The sequence below is a fragment of the Etheostoma spectabile genome, chromosome 11, assembly GCF_008692095.1.
Source record: "Etheostoma spectabile isolate EspeVRDwgs_2016 chromosome 11, UIUC_Espe_1.0, whole genome shotgun sequence".
In the NCBI taxonomy this organism is placed as follows: Eukaryota; Metazoa; Chordata; class Actinopteri; order Perciformes; family Percidae; genus Etheostoma; species Etheostoma spectabile.
Window position 1 is genome coordinate 10,209,340 of NC_045743.1, and position 20,660 is coordinate 10,229,999.

The window sequence follows — 20,660 nt, forward strand, 5'->3', positions numbered from 1 at the left end:
TCCAGACGGTCCCGTGGTTGGTTGGCCAATGGCTCTGCTGAGGGACAGTGGGGTAGAGGGGGACTGCTGTGAGGCAATCTGCTAGTCAAGGAGTTTTATAACTGGGTTCAAATATACACAATACTGAGGCTTGAAGTGTAAAAAAAATCCTTTTCTCTGTTTTTCTGATCACCAAAGAAATGCATCTTTTGTGCATGGCGAAAGATAATATTCTTTTCCTGAAGATTAGCAGTGCACCTTTTGTAAGCATGGGCGTGGTAGTGTAGAAGGGCACTGTGGTTCAGTTTTCTTTACCCCATCATCCATTGTCTCCCTGGCTGGCGGCCTGTGTGTGTGATTTTCCTTTTGAACAAACCATGTCTGATGCCTACGGCCCAATGACCCATGCTGCCTGTTTGGGAAGCGTGACACTGGCCCCAAGCTAAATCAGCCTTTTGTCTGTCCTCATAAGACAAGTCTCTCTGCTTGGCAGAACACAGGACTCAGGCTCACACTGAAGCTAAGCCCATTGAGAAACTGAGAGTGAGAGAGGATGGAAGCAGGTGCTGGTGGAGGCATGAGGTGGAACTTTCTCATGTATTGCTGATTTCTGACAGATCATAAACCAAATTGCTTAGCCTGCAAAAAAGGACTGTTTGAAGGGGAATAATGAGAACTAATTTCTTAGCAGATCATCCCTTCTTAAGAAGTTAAAAGGGTTCAACAGGAAATTAGGTATGTGAGGCTGAGAGCTAGAGAAGCAGGTTCACCACAACTGTCACATGACGTGGATTTCCGCTTTGACACATTTTGCTTTGGGCTGCACAGCAAGGCAGGGCCACACAATCCTTGAAAAAGCTGCTGCAGCAGGACATGATGATGCTTTGAGGACTACTCTACCATGCAGTCCACTATGAATTTCAATGGACTTGCACACCAAGGCAGCCAAGAGAATAACATTCTGGATAATACTCTGAGGAAGAAATGTTCCCTGTGGTACCGACGTTCACTGAGGGGAAACAATGATCGACACCGGCACAACACAGGCTCACTGCCCAGAGTATGCAAGGTGAGACATAAATCAAGAACTTGATTAGTGCAGAGCTTTTTCTTATACAGTATTGTTTTATAATGAAAAGCAGTTCACTGATTTACAACAAACTGTGATACAAAAGTACAGCAGCTCACTGCAACTGGCCAAAAGCCTTATAACAATTTTAATCTTTTGAGTTATTTAGCACTGTTGGATCATCATGTTCTCACATTGAACAACCTGTTTAGTTCCCTGAGAGATTTAAAACTCAACTCAATTCAATTGTTCTAAAGAGGAACTCTGCATTTCTCCTTCTGCAGCCCAAACAAACCCACACCACCTCTCTGGTTGATTACTCTGACCCACAAAGGTAAATACATCAAATCGAATGTGCAATTTGTTACTACATGTACAATAATGTATAGCATTTTTTGTTTTTACAATACTTTTTTTTTAAAAAGAGAATGAAGCACATTAAGAGCAGTTCCTAAAATATGTATTTTCTGTTTTTTGGCATTTGTCTTTGCACAGGACCACAATTGTATTGGAAAAACAAGACAATGAAACCTTTGGTTTTGAAATTCAGGTAATCCCATTTTGTAATCATTAAGATGAAGTATATCAGTCATGCTTTTTAATCTCTGATTCTAGAGTATTTTGTAGTGTTTTGTTTTTAATGAAAAAGTATTGTTTTTGTGACAATTTGTCTCTTTGTTACAGACCTATGGCCTGCAGCTGAAGGACAGCGCTGCAGTGGAGATGTGCACGTTTGTGTGCAAAGTGCAGGAGGACAGCGCTGCTGAGAGTGCTGGCCTGACCGCAGGTGAACCCCCCACATCCTCTATTTGCACAGGCTTTCATACGCATACAAAACCGTCCGACCTTTCGGGTGTATATAAATTGACGATTATATCTCTTGCCATACATGTAAATGTCCACCCACACACACACATACTGATGCATAAATGCAATGCAAAGCTGTGTTGATTAGTTCCTTTTTTGCATCCTCATTCATTGTAGGCGATGTTATCATCACTATCAACGGGGCCAGCATTGAAGGATCCTCTCATCAGCAGATACTTGATCTGATTGGAGAATCAACCAACAGTCTAAAGTGAGTGACAGAAATAAAAACTGGTGAATCCACTGCATAGAAACATAAACTGTATGATAGCAGTGTTTTCTGTTAAAAGTGTGTTTGATTATGTTGTGTTATGTGATTCCAGGATGGAGACTGTATGTGGGAATGTAGTGAAGCAGATAGAGCTGGAGAAGAGGATGAACCTGCTAAAGGTACAGTATGTCTCTTCGACCCTGCCCATGTTTGTTGTTGACACACTGCAGCTCTGTGGTTGCATTGCACCCTACAAGGGACTAAATTAAACCCCACAAACCCAGCTGGTAATAATGAAAGCAAACTGTCACCATGTGGTAAATTACAGGTTCTAGGTTCTAATGCTACAGCACTGTGTAAAACATGTGAAATGTTCTCAATGCACAAGATAAAATGATTTTACTGGAAGTAAAACCGTGATGTTTTTTTGCCCATACAGCAATCACTACGTGAGAAATTGGTTGAGCTGCAGGCCCTCACATTACAGGAAAAACGTCTAATGCGAGGTGAGGCGGTTTGCTCAGCTGTCAGACCACAGCACTTCCTGTCGCTTTATGATGTGAATGCAAGTGTAAACTCCAGATAAATTAGATGGAGTTACCCTGAGAAATGCACCGACACTGCTGACAAACTACCTTTGTTATGTTTTCAGGTAACTTAAACAACAGCAGCCTCCACCTCTCAACGGACTCTTCTTTGATTCTGAGCTCCCCCTCAAGCCGCTGTGGCCAACGTTTTTCTAGTGACAGCAGCTACAGGAGCATGATGACAGATGACAGTGATCAGGCCAGTGTGTTTGACGATCTGTGCTCTCCCAGCCCATGCAGTGCAGTCAGCCCCACAGACGACAGCTGCTTCTTCTCCAGAGATTTTCCCTCACTGAACAGCTCCTGCAGGTTTTCCTCCAGCTCCAGCCATCATCACCAATCCCTCAACCGCTCCAGGAGCTCCAGTTTGGCCGGCAGCAGCAGCTCCCTCTCTCCTTCCTGGGATGAAACAAGGAGCTCCTCCTTGTTTGGCACGCTGCCCCGTAAAGGCAGGAAAGTTAGTGTCCGTAAACACATACTGAAGTTACTTCCTGGACTCCAGCGATCAGTTGAAGAGGAGGAGATAGGAACAAATACTCAGTGACTTACATTGGGTCTACTTGATACTACAAGTTAACAAGGGTTCTCATGCTCTTGTTGCAGAAACTGTAAAAAACAGTTTCCCCACGCTTAAGGTTGGGTTAATCCTTAAAATCAACTTTTACCTTAATGGGAACCCAGAGAAGAAAGACATTTTGGCACTTGGCATTTGCCAATGTCGAAGTTTACTCAAGAGGGCCCTGAGCCTCAAATGTGAGCCTGTCTCACTGCTTGGCTTAGGCACAAAAGCATTATGAAAATATTCTTCCTTTGTTTGAATGAATGCATGCATGTGAGACAATAATGTATATAGATGAGATTATGTATCCTACTAGCTTGAATAACAAACTGAAACATTTAATCTTATGACAGTATGATCAGCTTTAATCAGAATAGTCTGAACTGCAGTAGCTGTGTTCATGTAGCAACTTGTATTTTAAAATAAGACTACTGTGACCTAATCACATTAGTACCATTCAGTACAAGGCCAGATAGACATTCAGGTGCTGAAAACCAAAACCAAAGATCTACTCAGTATAGATGTATGCTCAGTTCAAAACAGGATGTGGGTACAAGAGAAAATACTTAGCTGTTTTCATTTCCAACATTATTCTCAGGCTGTATACAACTGCCAGTTCAGAAACATGAAACTGTTTCTTGTAAATTCTGAATGTGCTGAAGTATGTATGTTTTACTTTCACAGACAATCAAATACAACTTTTTAGAGAATATTTTTTGCATCAAATCAATAAAATCTGTAAGCAAAACAACAGAAAACTTTTTTTTTTTTTTAAATACAATGAACTTTTGAGTTTTCCTTCAGATACCAGATGATAATACACACTCATTATTCAGTTAGACTTTCAACTTACACATATTTTTCTCATACACAGAAACAAATATTATTCTAGGTAATATATAGGCAGAATAGTTTTTAAAGGATAAGGCTATAACACTTTAAACCTTACACATTTCCTGCAAAGAGTCTCACTTCTTCAGTTTCCTGCTGATACTGCTAAAGAGAGAAGGAGAGAGAGAGAGAGAAAGAGAGAGAGAGAGAGAGAGAGAGCCACAGAGGGTCATTATAACATTGTGATAAATTAAACTGTTGATGATTACTATTGACAAAAACAATGACAAACTTTATCATGAGGCAGCAAAACTGAGAGATCATTGAAAAAAAGACTACTTTTTCCAGTTTTTTGTGTGTTATGTTTTTTGACATACTGTACTATGACTTTTTATCACTTTTCCCACGTACTATACTATGATGTTTCCAACATAGTATTACTTTTTTATCACTTTTTTTTAACATAGTATACTATTTTTTTTACGACATACTAAAGGACTAGGACTTTTTAGTACTTTTTTGGACATACTATACCATGCTTTTTTGGACATACTATACCATGCTTTTTTGGACATACTATACTATAACTTTTAATGACTTTTTTCAACATCTAATACTAAGACTTTTGCATTACTTTTTTGCCATACCACACTAAGATTGTTTTCAACATACTATACAATAATGAGAGGAGCATTTTTCTGGGAGAAAATCATTACATCATTGCATAGAGAAATGTTTGAATGTTATCGACACGTAATTTTAGCAGAATAACACACTCAGACTTTTATCAACATACTCTACTAGGACCTTTTTTATCCCACTTTTTGATATACTACACCATGACTTTTTTTGACATATTATACTATGACCTTTTTATAATTGTTTTGACATAGGCCACTATATTATTGCTTTTTCCTCACTTTTTTCGACATAGCATATTATGACTTTTCGACATGCTATACTATGAGTTTTTTTTTACGTACTATACTGTGACTTTTCTGACATACTAAACTGGAATTTTTTTATCACTTTATTCAACATACTATTACCTCATTCAACATACTTTACTATGACTTTTAAATTTTTTTTTGATACACTATTCTGACTTTTTTCAATTTTTCCAATATACAATAGCATAACTTTTTTCGACATACTATCCTATGACTTTTTCATTACTTTATTCAACACACTGTACTATACTATAGCATTTTATCATTTTTGACTTATTATACTATGAATTTTTCTTCACTTTTTTCAACATACTATACTATAACTTTTTATAAATATTTTCGACATAATATACTATGCTTTTTTTGACATACTATACTATGACTTTTCAGACATTCTATTTTATTGCTTTTTTATCACTTTTTTCTGACATATTATACTGACTATTTGACATGCTATACTAAAACAATGATAAGAGGAGCATTTCTCTGGGAGTTCCTGATAACATTGCTGCAAACAAAGTTTTTTGAAAGCATCCAGTTATGTTGTTGACCAAAAATGTAAAAGAATGACACGCTGTGATTCAATAATGTTGGGACCCAAAGCACACACACTGAGCACAATGGCGTAGCAGTCCATCCTTTAACCACTTGGCCACCTCGTCTAACTTCTTCAAAAGCTCATACCATGCCTTTTTATCACTTTTTTTACATAAAATCTTAGTGATTTTTTAAAATTTTTATAATTCCTTTCAACATAGTATGCTATGACTTTTCAACATGCTATAGTATGACTTTTTTGACATACTATGCCATCACTTTTTCATCACTTTTTTTTTGACAAACTATACTATGACATTTCCAACATAGGATTATTACTTAGACTGTGACTTTTTTGGACATAATATACTACGCTTTTTTTGGACATGCCATACAATAACTTTTTTGGACATAATATACTATGCTTTTTTTTGGACGTGCCATACAATAACTTTTTTGGACATAATATACTATGCTTTTTTTGGACATGCTATACAATGACTTTTTTGGACATAATATACTACGCTTTTTTTGGACATGCTATACAATGACTTTTTTGGACATAATATACTACGCTTTTTTCGGACATAATATTTTATGACTTTTTATCCCTTTTTTGTGACATACTACACCATGACTCTTTATCGGTTTTTTTGACATACTGTAATAAAACTGTTTCACGACTTTTTTTTCACCAAACTATACTGAGATTTTTTTCAAAATACTATAATAAAACAACAATAAGAGGAGCATTTCTCTGGGGAAAAACTCATACAATTGTTGCAAAGAGATTTGTTGGAATGCAGCCAGTTATGTTATTGACACATAATTTTAGAAGAACAATACACTCAGATTAGAGAAAGATGGGATTTGAACCCAAACATGTAGATCACAATGAATTAGCAGACCATCGCCTCAACCACTCGGCCACCTCATCGGACTTTATATCACACATACCATGACCATTTTATCACTTTTGAGACTTTTTTATCATGAATTTCTTCTACATAGTATACTATGACTTTTCTTGACATATAACAACTCTTTTTGAAATACTATATTATACTTTATTATATATTTGTACTGCTTCAGATGGTTTTCATGCTAAATCAAGTCTTACTTAGGGATTCATACTTCATTCAAACCTTATTTTTACCTATTTATTCATCAGGAGTTTTATACAACTTACTGTATAAATTCTTTTCATACTTTTTGAAAATATTGAAGACAGATGATTGAGATTTCCTTAAATGACCCACCCATTTACCATTTTACCAATTCATTCATTACTCTTTCACTTACGTCTTTATCCAAATTAAAGCAGGCAATTCAGTTTAGCGTTATCTTTAACAAAAACTTGCACTTGTTATTTAACATTTCAATGAAATTCACAGTAATTAACACCATTCTCACTATTCAACTTTTCTTACCACTTCACCTTCATCTTACATAATTATGACAGCAATCCAGTTTAGCTTTAGCAATTTAGCTTTTCAGCATTCATAAGCATTTTCTGCAAGAAATGCATTTTCTGCAAGGATGCATTTTCTAGATTATTCCTGTGGTTCCCAATCTAGGAGTTGTGCATCTCCAAAATAAAATAAATTTAAGGGATTGGGACATGAATAATGGGAGAGGAATCCACAAATATCTATTTATTTTGCTTTTTTGATGAAATACTGGAGAGTTTTACTTTTTTGTGGTTCAAGCAGTGCTACTGTTGCATGTTGAACAAACTAACTTTTCATTATGTAGTTTCAGCATTTCAGGTGCTTTAGTAAAGATGAAATTATATGTACGGTATATATATATATATATATATATATATATAATATATATATATACAGTATATGCACTTAAAATCCAAGATATGAACAGGACTTATCTTAAGTCTTGTTCATATCTTGCAATCACACAGTTCAGGCGGTAACAGACTGTAAAAAAAAAAAAAAGACCTACAGGAGAATGTTAATCCAGACTCAAAACATTACAGAATAAAAGTGGTCATCCAGCAGAGATTAACAAAGAATGAGTTTTGCAGATGCCGGAGTCACAAAGACTCTTTGTTGGGGCCACAACAAAACCCCGTTCTTTGGTGAGTCAAGACGCACACAGAATTACATGGTACTAGCACTAGAGAGCACACTAGAGCGCTAGATCTTGCACTGCTGACTGAAATGCAGGACAGAGTCTTTCTTCACTCTTTGTTAATATAGGATAAAAAGTATTTTGGTAACACACATGGAACACTGGAGCAGACACTGTGACAATGAGAGGTCTGAGCTTGCTTAAATTTTAAATTTGGATTCAACATCTGCAAAACACAAGAGCATTGAAGCTAGACCATTTTCAATATCATAGTGGAAAGAAAAGAAGACGGATGGAGATGGAGACAAGCATGATGCCTTCAAAGTACCTGAGGGTCTCAGTAGAAGAAGATGCACTGGCATCTCGGGTACCGGAGATCATTGGTGGGATCACTGTTAAGACCCTCCAGACTCTGGAGGGACCTGAAGAAAGAGATGTGTTGTCAGTGGAGGAGGGAGATGACTCTGTATTCTACAGTGACGAGGACCAAGCTCCTCAGGACATAAAAGCAAACATATCTTGTGGTTTTGGTGCCAACAAGTGCAAGAATTTTGTCAACAGTGTGGAAGCTGATGAGGATGATCCAAGGGAAGAATCCATTATGGATGAAGACATTGCAGAGATGGAGGAGGAAGTGACTCAGCACATCATTCTGACTGAACAAGAAGAATGCCAAGAGCTCCAGACATCCAAAACTAATTTGAAGGATCAGTCAGATCCTTCAGATCCAGGAGCAGAGTCTGATCTAACTCAAGAGAAGTCAGTGAGCACCTGTGGTGAATCTCCAAACTGCACAACTGCAGACATGCAAACAAAGCAAATGACATCAGCAGAAAAAGGTAAGAGGAATTTAGTATTATTGTGCAGTAAAATAGATTGTCTGAGAGGAAGGTTTTTGTTTAAAGCTTACAAAATGTTCCCTTCCTTTTCTTTTCAGCAAATCAACCTAAAGAAGTGACACCAAAAAATGAACCCTTTGATGTAACTAATGAGAAGAGTTATACAAGGCTTAATAGGGAGGCAGACATCCCAGAGCAGATGTCTAGTGCTGAACTTCAGATATCAGGTGACAGGAAGCTTCAGGTGGAGCCAGAGCAGAACCACAACTCCCATGTCCCTATGGGGTTTGATCAAAACTCCAGTCCAGGCTACTCCACTCTGCCTCTGCCGAAAAAATCCTATGGCAGCGTCGACCACCAGAAATCCTTCAACCACCTCTCTTCTTCCAAGTACAGCACTGTGTCCTACCGCAAGATCCGCCGAGGCAACACCCGCCAGAAGATAGAGGAGTTTGAGTACAGGGTCATGAATTTGTAAGAAGATGGTTTTAATCCCTTTGACAAAAAAAATAAAACATGATACAAAACAGAACTGATTGTACATCTATGCCATGTGGTAGTTTACATATTTAATTGTTCTAAAATCTACTTGTACATAGAATTTAAAATCTCTGATGTAACTCTCCAAGTCACATAAGATTCCCTAATAGTTGTGCTTTGCAGAATGAAAACCTTGTTAGGTAAAGCAGGTAAAAAAGCAGAAGATTACTTAACTAAGACACTCAGTGCTTTATAATCCTACGCTATATAGTAACTAAGATGTTGTTTGACATTAGAGATTGAGAATCTTAACCTCTAGTATTAGGGTAAGTATTCCCAAGTGAATAACAACAGACATGGCCTTATGGCTAATGGATAAAATATAATAAAGAGATGCATGCTATAAAATCTTCATCTTCTGTTATTGTTTTTTACTTTCTTGAGAAAATGCATTTGTATCAGTATAGGGGTAAAAGGTTTGATAAGAGGCCACAAAACCATGTCATCACAGCAGAGGTTTATTGCATGTTTTGAACCAACACTTCCCTCTAGTGACAAGAAGATATTCACACAAATAGACAAAACCTACACCTTAACAACGCAGCATTTAAAAACCACAGAAGCAGCTGTTTCACCCATGTGCCTCATCAAAAGTACATATGTTTAATACAAATGTATATATTTTACATTACATGCAATTAAACTCATTATTATTCAGTCCCAGCAGAGACAAAATACTTTTTACAGCTCATATATAAAGAGGCACGGTTTATCTTTGGCAGTGAGATGATATGCTGTGCTAGAAATTAAGTGTTCTTCCATAGACATTTACCTGAACCCCTTAAGTAAACTCCGGTCCAAATCTATCCAAACAGAGAGAGGATGCCCTTATTCCTCTGGCACAAGTGTGTAAAACAGAAGGTCACTCCAGGCTGATATAATAAAAGGAAATTAGAAAGCATTGCACATCCCCACACCCTCTGCTTTACCCTGCATGTTACGGCCAACAACGCGCTTCCCACCTCCTCTGGACAGCCATGTGTTGACTCTGGACCACAGAATGTACTGTAGTATGAGGCCACTGAAGGTCTCTATAGTGCATGTTTTACATGTTTCAGTCTCATCACTCAGTGTAGTAGTGTGTGAACTGCCACTTTTGAAAGGTGTTTCTGGTTTCACATGGACTGAGGAGAAGAGTGTCACCCTGAGGATCCGCCTCCAGGCACATGTGGTGGGAAACAAACTCTGCTATGAGGTGGTCCGCCTTCACAAATATAAAACAAGAAAACATGATTAACGAGCAAAGCTTTAGCCTCTAAACACTCTTTGATTCCACTGCACTAATTTCCATCTGATAGCAAGCAAGACAACGATAGTAGACAAAACAAACAGCACAGTCAAAGTCAACCTACCAGAGCGGAGTTGGATGATTTGTGGAACCAGCGATGTTCAGGCTTGGTGTTGTCACAAAATTCCAAAGCAAAGCCGCCGCCCTTGCTGTGGGGTGTGACGCAAATATCTTGTTGGCGAATGTGCCTCATCCAGGTGTAATTAAAGTGCTGACTCTGAATACCAGAGAGAGAGAGAGAGAGAGAGAGAGAGAGAGAGAGAGAGACAAAGAAGTGACAAGGATGTAATTATGCTCCATAAAAACGGATGGCTCAGTGAGGCTACTCTGAATCCAAAAAAGACATATTTAGAAGACTTGGTCTTGTCTTGGACTCCACCCTTGTATATCATGGCTTGGGTCCGACTCTGATTGCATTTTTCCTGATCTCGGTCTATTCCTGGATATTTTTTGTTATCCCCCCCATAAACATTTGCTATTTCTTTTGCAGTCAAATAATCTGTGAAATGAAACATAAGACACCTACCTGCTTGCTGAGGTCACACATCTCAAACGACAGAGAGCCTTTCTGCAGAGTCAGGCATTTTCTTGCGCCATGATTAAAGACCTACACGGATAAATGAGATGACAAAAACTTTACAGCAGTGAAACAACAGCACTACAAACATTTGTGTTACTCATTTAGAGAGACAACGGGCTTTGTTGTTGTTCTAATTTCCTTCAATAGATCATTTCACAGGCTTTAACAGACAGCTAATCTTTGTTCCAAAGGAGTACAATCACATTTTTTGTTTGGGTCAATTTTTTTTGGGGGGGGGGGGTTCTCAGCAGAGAGGACAATAGCTTCATGGAGGGAAAGCTGAACAAGCTTTCATTTTTAAGAGATCTTTTAGGGAAATGGAAACAAAGTTTGTTCATCTACGTACCAGACCCTCGGCTTTGACTAAATGAACATTCATATCTGGATACACATTATCCAGGTACCACTTGAAGCTCTGGCATTGCAGCCTTTTCCTCAGTTCAATCTGCTCAGTGAGGTTGCCGATGTCAATGGTCTTTTTATCCAGCAAGTGGTGGTAGCCGTGGCCATAGAAAAGGTCCTTGTACTCATCCAGCCAGACCTCGGCCACCCTTGCCAGGTTACGCTCCACTGTCTTCTGCTTGTCTTTGGGGAACTTGTAAGGATTCTGTCCTCGGAAGATGTGTCCCACTCGAGAGCAGGGAATAATCTCTATTTCTCCTCCACACATCCAGATCTGTTGAAATGGAAAATGAAAAAATGAGTCACGTGATAGAAGTTTGGGCAAATACTTATGTATTAATTTGATGAGTGATATACCTTAAATGAAATCTCCATGTTCTCCCCACCCCACACATCCAGACCAGGATCATAGGCACCAAGCTCATAGAAGTACTTTTTGTCTATGGAGAAAAGGCCTCCCGCCATAACTGGACATCTGTAAGATTACAAACACGAAAATAAAAATGCAGTAGATATGAGAAGAATAGGAAATAAAATATGAATATGAAAATGGACTGTTTAGCTACCTAATAGGATCTGAGATGGTCATGTTATTCTTCTTAATGTAGTCTTCTGGTAATGGGCTCCAGCCAAACACCAAAGGCCATTTGAAAATACCTCTTTGGAAGTTGTCAACCAGCATATAACTGAGAAGAAAGAGCCGGAACAGAAGCTCCAATGTCAAAATGAAATTACTATGTCTACCCTTCTGTAATAAACATGGTCACATCACATGTGTGGCTTGTCAAACATGGCAGTGCTGAGTCACCTCATGTCCTTATCGCTGATGACTTCAATAACTGGACAGGGCACCTTCTTGCGATCCAGATAGACTCTTTCCAGCAGTGGCTCCAACCAACCCACGTTACATTCAATGTGGGAATCAAGGAAGGTAAGAACCTCACCTACAGCATGTTAAAAGGACAGCAAACATCCTGCTGAAGTTAAAACAAATAACCACAGTGCATTTTAACATTGCAGTCCTAACAATGTGTATCAAAGAGTTCTTTGAAAGGCAGTTGTTTGTTTAAGGATGTTATATGCATAAAACAGTATATGGCGAATACACAAGAGTGCAGGTGCAAGTTTGGATGGTGAAAGATAATGTGCAGTCACAGTGCAACTCAGTGTAACGTTTCAATGCTCTTGTGTTCCAGTACTGTATATGTAACAAGACTATTAATTAATATATGAAAGTTCTTTTCATCTATTTAAAATGCATTTGCCTGTGTCAATCACGGGTTTCAGAAAGAGAGACGACTATACCTTGGACAAATACCCTATCACCGAACTAGAAAGCAAAGATTACACTCCTAATGTGTGCATTTGATTTTATTCCCTGAGAAAACATGTTCTAACTTTACCGCAAATGGGTGTACACCCTAAGAACGTTGCTCTTTTGTCATCACATTTTTTAAAGCTCACAGGATTTCTTTTTGCATTGAACAGTATCCTTCAACCAAGTTTGACTTCTTTTACATTAGTTACAAGCTTGTGCAGCCAGACAACCCATATGTTGAATTACAGCAGTGTTGACATGTTGCACAACTCACACACAATATTAAAACTTAGCTGCAGTTTAAATAATAGGATTAAATGACTCACCAGGAGATGTCTCTAAACACAGCGTCATACTTTAAATTTACCAAACCCCCGAAGACAAGGACACACTAGTTTTTTTCAGTGGAACATTTACGATTACAAAGTCTGACCACGTGATTGGACACATTAATGTCAATTCTGACACTGTCTACATCTTTGTTTTTAGTGAAATACATTGTCTCATCCAAGTCTCCAGTACCTTTGTGCACAAGTATATTTAAACCATACATTAAAAGACATTTATGACAAACATCATTAATCACAGCAGTGGTTACCTTCGGCTACAGCAGCTCCCGCCAGCCTGGCTCTGATCAGGCCCTGACGCTCCTTCAGACGAACAATTCTCACTTTGGGAAACTGGGACATGTATGTATCTAGTGCCTCCTTCAGATAGTCTGCAAGAAAAAAAATATGACAAATGCAGACAAACGTGCATGTAGCTTGAAAAGATGACACAGCACTTTAAAATGTAAATTCTTCTTAGAACCACTGATATGAAACACACAAACTACCAGGAACCAAATTATGGGTGGATCTCTAATAATAGCTGAAGTCACACAATGTTTGTAAAAAAAACGCATTCATGAAAATATATGAAAAAGAAATTAATCCAAAGCATCAACAATTTCATGAAAAAACACTGTCAGAAGAATGAAGTCTACATTTTAGACAAATTATAACTAGTAATAGTATCTAGCTTGATTGAAAAAGGAAAGCTATAAACAAGCCATTGTATCAAGTTGAGCAAAACTCTGTACATAATGATGCAAATGTAAATATCATCTCTTTTTGGCATACTGTGCACTGCAGACCAGCCAGAAGGAATAATTTACTTTTAAAGAACAAATCCGGCGCAAAATGAACCTAATAACACATATGTACTGAGTCGACTGTTTCCTGGAAACGGTCACTTTGTTTTCATGCTAATCGAATGTGACCAGACTTAGTGCTAACCGCTAATTAGCTTATATTGCTAGCTGTCGGGGCACGAGCAAAGTAAAAAGAAATCGCTATTTCTATGCCACTAACAAGGCTCAAAATATCCCCACACTTCCACAGTAGCATAATGCTAATAACTACATGTAAACCAAAGCATTGAGAACTTTGTAAGTGTAAAGACAGTTTATTAAAAAGAGATTATAAAGTTTATAAAGGCAGTACTGTTCGGGATACAGGCAGGCGACAAATGTTTGTTGTAACTTAACTGGCCGTGACTGTTTGCCGCCTGCCTGTATACATGTTGGGACCGTCATTATGTTACAGTGGAAGTGTGGTGCTATTTTAAGCCTTGTTAGTTGTGTAGAAATAGCGCTTTCTTTTTACTTTGCCCGTGCCCCGACGACTTGCGTTATAAGCTAATTAGCAGTTTGTGCTAAAACTGGTCACCTTTGATTAGCATGAAAACAAATCCCAGGGAACGGTCGACTTGGTACTCATGTGTTATTAACCCCTAGGTTAATTTTGCGCTGGATTTGTCCTTTAATGATAAAAGCTTATTGCTCAGCGTTTAGCAGTTTTTTGGTGCTTTGGATGCTGCAGTTGTCAATTTTTGGTTGCCCACGTGGAGACCCATCCAAGGTAACATACTCTACACTATTACCTTTTGTGCTGAAATCATCCACCAGAATGATCTCTTTGAGGAGGTGTGGCGGAGATCTGTTGAGCACACTGTGCACAGAGCGGAGGAGCGTGGACCACACTTCATCCACAAAACAGAAAATCACACTGGTGGAAGGCAAGTTATCATGGACCAGATTCTGTGCACACCTGGAAAAACAAAAGCAAAAACAATTCAGCTTGGCAGTCACAGCACTTTGAGTGGCAAAACGTGCAGAAGACTCACATGTCAGGCCTTGTGTCTGGGATGGCACGGTCCACTGGGATCTGGTCGCTTAGGTAGACGTTAAAATGCCCTTCGTTCCATCTCTTCCTCATCTCCGCATCTTCATTACTGGCAACAACTGCTGCCTGACCAAACTGGCCCATCGCGTTGGCATCTCTGGGAGCGTTAGTCACATCCAGAGAAAGCACTTTGTGGACACCTGGGTTTCTGACAGCAGAGGAGTTATCCTTCGATTTCTCTCCTGCTTGGAGCTTGATTGGAGGTTTCAGGGTTTCCTTCGCTGCCTTCAGGTCACTCTTGGTGATTGTCCTAACATGTTTCTCTTCTGTTTCATTATCTACCTCCTTTCCTTGTACATCCTTATTTGGAGGTTTAAATGCTGTTTTAACAGGGTGTACCTCCTCGGCCTGAGATTTACTCACTTTTATTTCAGTCTTAGGTTCATCCTTGTCTTTTTCATTTGTTTTTGAATCAATTTTGTCCAGAACGTTTTGTGCCACATCTCCATTTTTAATGGGTCCCTTTTTAGAGGTTGGTAAAGGAGCATGTTTGTTGTCCTGAACACCAGGTTGCACTTGGGTTTTGTTAGGCACTACTACAGGTAACGCCACTTTAATAGAGTCATCTATTACTCTACTGTTCTCTGATTTCATCCCGATAAAATCTAAGTTCACTGCTTTTTTCTTGGCAGGAACATCCTGCTTTGGCGTGACATTTTGTACAGCGGCTTCTTTGTTATGTTCAGAAAAAACATATTTGGGGTGGTCAGTCTTGGGAAGATTATCACCTTGGTGATTCCCCAACATGTTATCCTGTTTCTTGTCTCCCTGTCTGTACACTTGGGCTAATTTGATGCTCGAACTGAATTGTCCTTTCCCAGCATCTGTCACAGTAAGGTCCACTCTCTGAACTGGGTGTTTAAACCCCCTTTTCACCACCTGTGTCACCCTGGACTGCTGTTTGAAAATCTCCCTTTCTCTTACCACTTGCTCCTTCAGCAGCTGACTGTTCACATCGTTTATTGATAAGCGAAGAGCAGCCATGTCAAGCAGCAGCCAAATGACAGATGCAATGAACACAAATGCGAGTACCCTCCCTCTCCCCCGTAAGTATCTCCTAATCTTAATCATTCTCGGGTTTAAAAAAAAGGAAGTCCACGTGAAAATATGTAAATGTCAAAGTAGCATACTGCATTGGCCACTTCTGAGTTGAAGGCAAAGTTTTCTTTTCTTTGGAGAAGTTAGCTGCCTGCGTGGCATGCTAGAAACGTAACACAGGTTACTTTAGTCGATGCTGTCAATCAAGAATACAGCAGCGTCTGACACCCACAGCCCAGCACAAAGGTACAATGTAATATTATGTTCCCATACCGTAACATAACCGCTTCGGTCACCTTCAACCACCTGGAGACATGCTCGCAAAATCTTCTTCTTCGCTAAAAGAAACTTAACTAGGTAGCTAAAGTTGTGCGTTTCTCCACAGAATCTTCACTTCACAACTTTGACTGTCAGTTTTGTATGAGGACGTAGCGATCAACTTCCACCCAGTCAGTATACTCTGATTGGACAGATGGACAGGAAAATATCGGCCTACACGGAGTTAACAGCAAGCTAGCCATGACTAGCTAGAACGGTACAGGAAGTTTCGCGTTTAGCCTTCAAACTAAAGCATTTAACGTGCACTCGTTGAACAAAACGTTGGTTATGTTTCAGCTTAAGGTTAGATATAATATAACATGGAATGACACATCTAAAACATTAAACGCTCTAAGTGGCCAACAATGGAAACAAGGGGATACTAAAAAGTGATGAACAAGGCTGGACATGGTTGTCCGACTAAAAAAAACGTATAACAACACCATTTAGGGGTTGCCTTGCCAACTATAACTTCATTAGCCACAAAGCACAACAAGCTGTCCCAATTAACAGTCTATGGTCCCAGCAGTGTTTTAGTGTCCCCTGAATAATAAAAAGTTGTTGTTGGCCGTGTGTTCCCCTAAATGCTCTGAATGTGTTGTCAAATTGGTGTCTTCTTTTCATTTGCTTGTGTTTTGTCTATTTGCGTTGTGGTTGCAGTGCCTAGAGTGTTCATGGCCACCTTAGCCTATAGCCTACATGGTTCTGGAACTTTTGACCAAATCACATGTAGGCTAGCCAGTTGCTATGCTAGCTTGCTCATAAAGATGCTTTAAAACATTGATTGACTTGGGATGTTGTAGGGAAAACCCTAGCTAGATTTGTTTGCCCTATAGGCCTACGCAAGAAGCCTGTTCTCGTATGCCTTGCTACAAGGTCCAACCAGTTTCCTCAGAAAGTTATAAGGGACCCTGTAGTCACTTGGAACAATGTCTAAATGTAGGGTGATTGAAGACGAGGAGATACCAAGATGCATTTTGGAAGTAGGCTAAAGGAAAACCCATGCAATGCACAACTGGTTAGATAGGCCTAGCATATAGATTTGACTGCAGTCTGTCTTCCAAATTAAATTTACTTTGGATTATGTACTTGCACTTTCCATTTTATTCGAGAACAACATTCTCATCTTCTGTCTAGTTTAATAATAACTAATAATAGGCACGCTGTCAAGTAATGTTAAAGGGTGATGATGTAGTAGTAGCCTAATTGTAATTTTGACTTGTGTTCGACTGCAACAGTGAAGGCCATAGGTCACTTCCAAGAAGCAAGGGGATGTAGCCTGCAGCGCTGCTAAATGAACGCCTTAGTTTAGGACCATGTGATGCGGTCAAAAGCTCTACAAAAAGCAACTGTGTGGACATCGACTTTATATTGTTTTTTTTCAACTGCTTTGTCCTAGAGTAAAGTGGTAAGCTCGATTATGTTTTTGCAATTATGTATTGGAGCGAAATCTCTTCAATTAGAACTTTACTGTGTAGGTCTTGACCGGAAGTGACTTCTTAACTCGGTAGCAGCTCCACTTTTATTGTCTATGCTTTTACGTTGGCTAAAAGTATAGCCACCGTGTCCCACTAGCGAGCTTCATCAAAAGTCGAATGTGCAGTTCGACTTTGATAGTAATTTAATAGGATTGAGCATGAGCTGTCTTTAGTCAGTTGTTGTTGTGCTGTCTGTTAAGAAAAAAAGCTCTGAAGTCATAATGTTTAACTGACGTGTCTAATTTACTTCGATTTCATTGTTGTAAACCAGATAGATTAGATTAACAATGTAGACGACACACCTAAAACTGTAGCTTGCTAGGCTAGTATAACTTGATTTACTGCTGTGTGCTGTCGGCAAACATACCATAGGCTACTCAATGCGGGCGATTTTATATTAATTTGAACGTCATTCAAATTTGAATAACACGTTTAACAGATTCAGAGTTGACACAATTAAAATGGCTAAATTATAACAAGTGTAATCCATTAATCTATGCTAAATGTTAGACAAATTAGCCTAATATTAAAGTGATTAATAATTTAGTCCAGCTATTATTAATTTATAATATAAATCAAAGGCTATGTTTGACTAACAACTTTATAAATGATTTCTTTAAAGTGATCTGATAAAAAAAATCTGAATTTTTGGATTTCTCAACTGATCGTAATGAGAATTAGGCGCTTTGTGGCTGTTTTGTTAAAAAACCCCAGCAGTGAACCTATTTATTTTGAGGCTAAACTAATAAGGATTATTTCCATTATTGTTTCATCTGCTGATCATTTTCCTAATAAATCAATTAATTGTTAAGTCTATAAAATGTCAAAGACTTGTGAAAAGTTCCATCACAGTTTCTCAAAAGCCTTAAAATGTCTTGTTTTTTCTCACCAAAAGCCCAAAACCTCAACAAATTTATGATAGGCTATGCATCAGAGAAAAGCAGCAAATCCTCACATTAGAGAAGCTGAAAGTTAAAAATTACAGAAAGAAAAACTGAAAAAAACTGTTGCTGATTACATTTCTGCCAATGATACATGAAACACAACAAACAAACAAACCAAGAAAACAGAAAGTTTTTAAAATGTTCTGGTCTGATGATGGTGAATCCTACAGTACCTGGGTAAGCACAATAACCCTACAGTACTTATGTAAATTGCAGTTTTACCAAACATCTAATGTGCAAAATATGCACATTACTAAGCATAGAAACACAATGCATCTTCCAATGAACATTTTATTGAGATTATATCCTAATACCAATATCCTAAAGCGTCAGTATTTCTCACACACACACACCACACACATATATACAGACACACATGAACATTTGTAAAACCTGTGTTACTGCAGCCATTAGGCAGTGATTAGTGAAGGCAACGACAGGTTTTCCTCTTCATCAGCAGGCCTCTCCTGGGAGTCCCATTGGCTCCATCCAGCCTATTAATGCTCCCCAACATGAGGAGGGAGGGGAGTAGTACCTCCCATGGTGGCTGCCCTTAGCCACACTACACACGCTTTCATTAGTGTGTTAGCTAAATGATTGGCCTCAGGACAGCCCCCGAGCCCTGCATTGCATGTGTTAGCTTATATGTTCCATCCACTGGGCAATTTATTCATTTATTCATCCATTTCTGCATTCACACTCATGATGGCATCATTTGGTAAATTTGATTGTATTTTCTCTAAACTGAATAGGCACTGCATTAGGAAAAACACCAGCAACACAGAGGTGACAGAGCATACAGCAGTGAAGGTCCATCACTAGTGTATAACTACACAGGATTTCATAGTGACATTACCTAAACTCAAACAATGTACAAACATAAATGTTTCCGTGCCTTCTCTTACTCATAGAATACAGTGTTGAGTCAAAATAATTAGTTTTTTCATAATTGAATATTTGTTCAAAGCATTTTAGTTTGAGCTTCTCAAGTTTGAGGATTTGCTTGGTTTCATGGTTTGAACATCTTTTGATTTGTTAGTCTGAACAAATTGTAATGATCACTTTTTACTAGGTTCTCACATTTCACAGATGAATGTAAATAAGAAATTGAAGCCCTAGTACATGGCACAGTTGATGATTTCTATTTGATTTAAAATCTGCACATTTGAATATGTGATCTGAATGCCGTCCCTGCATCCTAAAGCAAATGGTCTTTCAGAGGTTATAATACTTTTTTTTTTTTTATAGGAGCAGTACCAACTGAAAACCACTATAAAATAATCCCACACTAGTTCTTCAGTGCTCAAGATCATTAACTATACCATACTGATCTAATGGGTAATATTATTTCACTCTAGAGTCACATATGCCTCTTTGACATCCTTTAAGCGTATCAATCTTACTAACTTTGGTTGTTGAGCCCAGTGTGATAGAGTGAGTATAATTTGGATGTGAGAATGAAGAGAGTTAGCTCAAAAGCCCACCTCTGATAGAAATACTCCTGTGTTTCTGAATGAGCTCAGTCACAGTGTCTGGAAATGCTCACAGCTCCAACAGTCTTGAGTTTTGAGTGGTGAGTCTCCCTAACTAGAAAGTTCAGCACTTAATACAAGAAGCATAAAAAAAAACAGCCTTTTTTTTTTTATAATTGACATCTGTAACATAAGCCGTCATAATATTTCCCATCAAAGGGATAACACAAAATAAAGGCAAATGTAAATCTTACATTGACACGGGCATGTGCAAATTTTGAACTGTGTTATATCTTTAGAACATGTTAATTAGACTCTGGAATTAAAATTACAACAGTTGGTCTGTGTAATTTACATAGAGGTCATGTTGTGCTAATATGGCACTCGTTGAAATAGACAGCCAGCAACAATATGGTTAAGTCTGACCCACTGACATTTTCAGCTCCAAATTATGCACATTGTGTGAATTAAATTAATTAGAGAATTCATTAAGAAATATGGCTTGCGGAAACAAGTATAATATTTAGTTATGTGATGTCA

General features: G+C 38.5%; 3 protein-coding genes across 4 annotated transcripts; 2 read left to right on the plus strand and 1 right to left on the minus strand.

The window, feature by feature from the left end:
* Positions 1–475: 475 nt before the first annotated feature.
* Positions 476–4,019, plus strand: cytip (cytohesin 1 interacting protein). 2 transcript variants are annotated; one of them, XR_004334168.1, is made up of 9 exons: positions 476–1,048; positions 1,333–1,382; positions 1,544–1,598; positions 1,733–1,835; positions 2,033–2,126; positions 2,239–2,305; positions 2,566–2,632; positions 2,779–3,343; positions 3,375–4,019. XR_004334168.1 is itself a non-coding variant. In XM_032530067.1 (8 exons), the coding sequence occupies exons 1-8, from the start codon at positions 881–883 to the stop codon at positions 3,255–3,257; spliced, it is 1,083 nt and encodes a 360-aa protein (XP_032385958.1). In that variant the 5' UTR covers positions 476–880; the 3' UTR covers positions 3,258–4,019. The 2 variants fall into 2 exon arrangements, 1 of the variants encoding a protein (XP_032385958.1); XM_032530067.1 differs by having other exon boundaries at positions 2,779–4,019.
* A 3,673-nt stretch (positions 4,020–7,692) lies between these two features.
* ermn (ermin) lies at positions 7,693–9,401 on the plus strand. The gene is made up of 2 exons (XM_032529912.1): positions 7,693–8,517; positions 8,616–9,401. The coding sequence occupies exons 1-2, from the start codon at positions 7,971–7,973 to the stop codon at positions 8,993–8,995; spliced, it is 927 nt and encodes a 308-aa protein (XP_032385803.1). The 5' UTR covers positions 7,693–7,970; the 3' UTR covers positions 8,996–9,401.
* Positions 9,402–9,493: 92 nt separating this feature from the next.
* galnt5 (polypeptide N-acetylgalactosaminyltransferase 5) lies at positions 9,494–16,445 on the minus strand. Its single transcript, XM_032529911.1, has 10 exons — positions 14,812–16,445; positions 14,569–14,735; positions 13,244–13,363; positions 12,136–12,271; positions 11,894–12,013; positions 11,685–11,802; positions 11,272–11,601; positions 10,872–10,952; positions 10,410–10,562; positions 9,494–10,261 (listed from the first exon to the last, which is right to left on the minus strand). The coding sequence occupies exons 1-10, from the start codon at positions 15,939–15,941 to the stop codon at positions 10,121–10,123; spliced, it is 2,496 nt and encodes an 831-aa protein (XP_032385802.1). The 5' UTR covers positions 15,942–16,445; the 3' UTR covers positions 9,494–10,120.
* Positions 16,446–20,660: the final 4,215 nt, after the last annotated feature.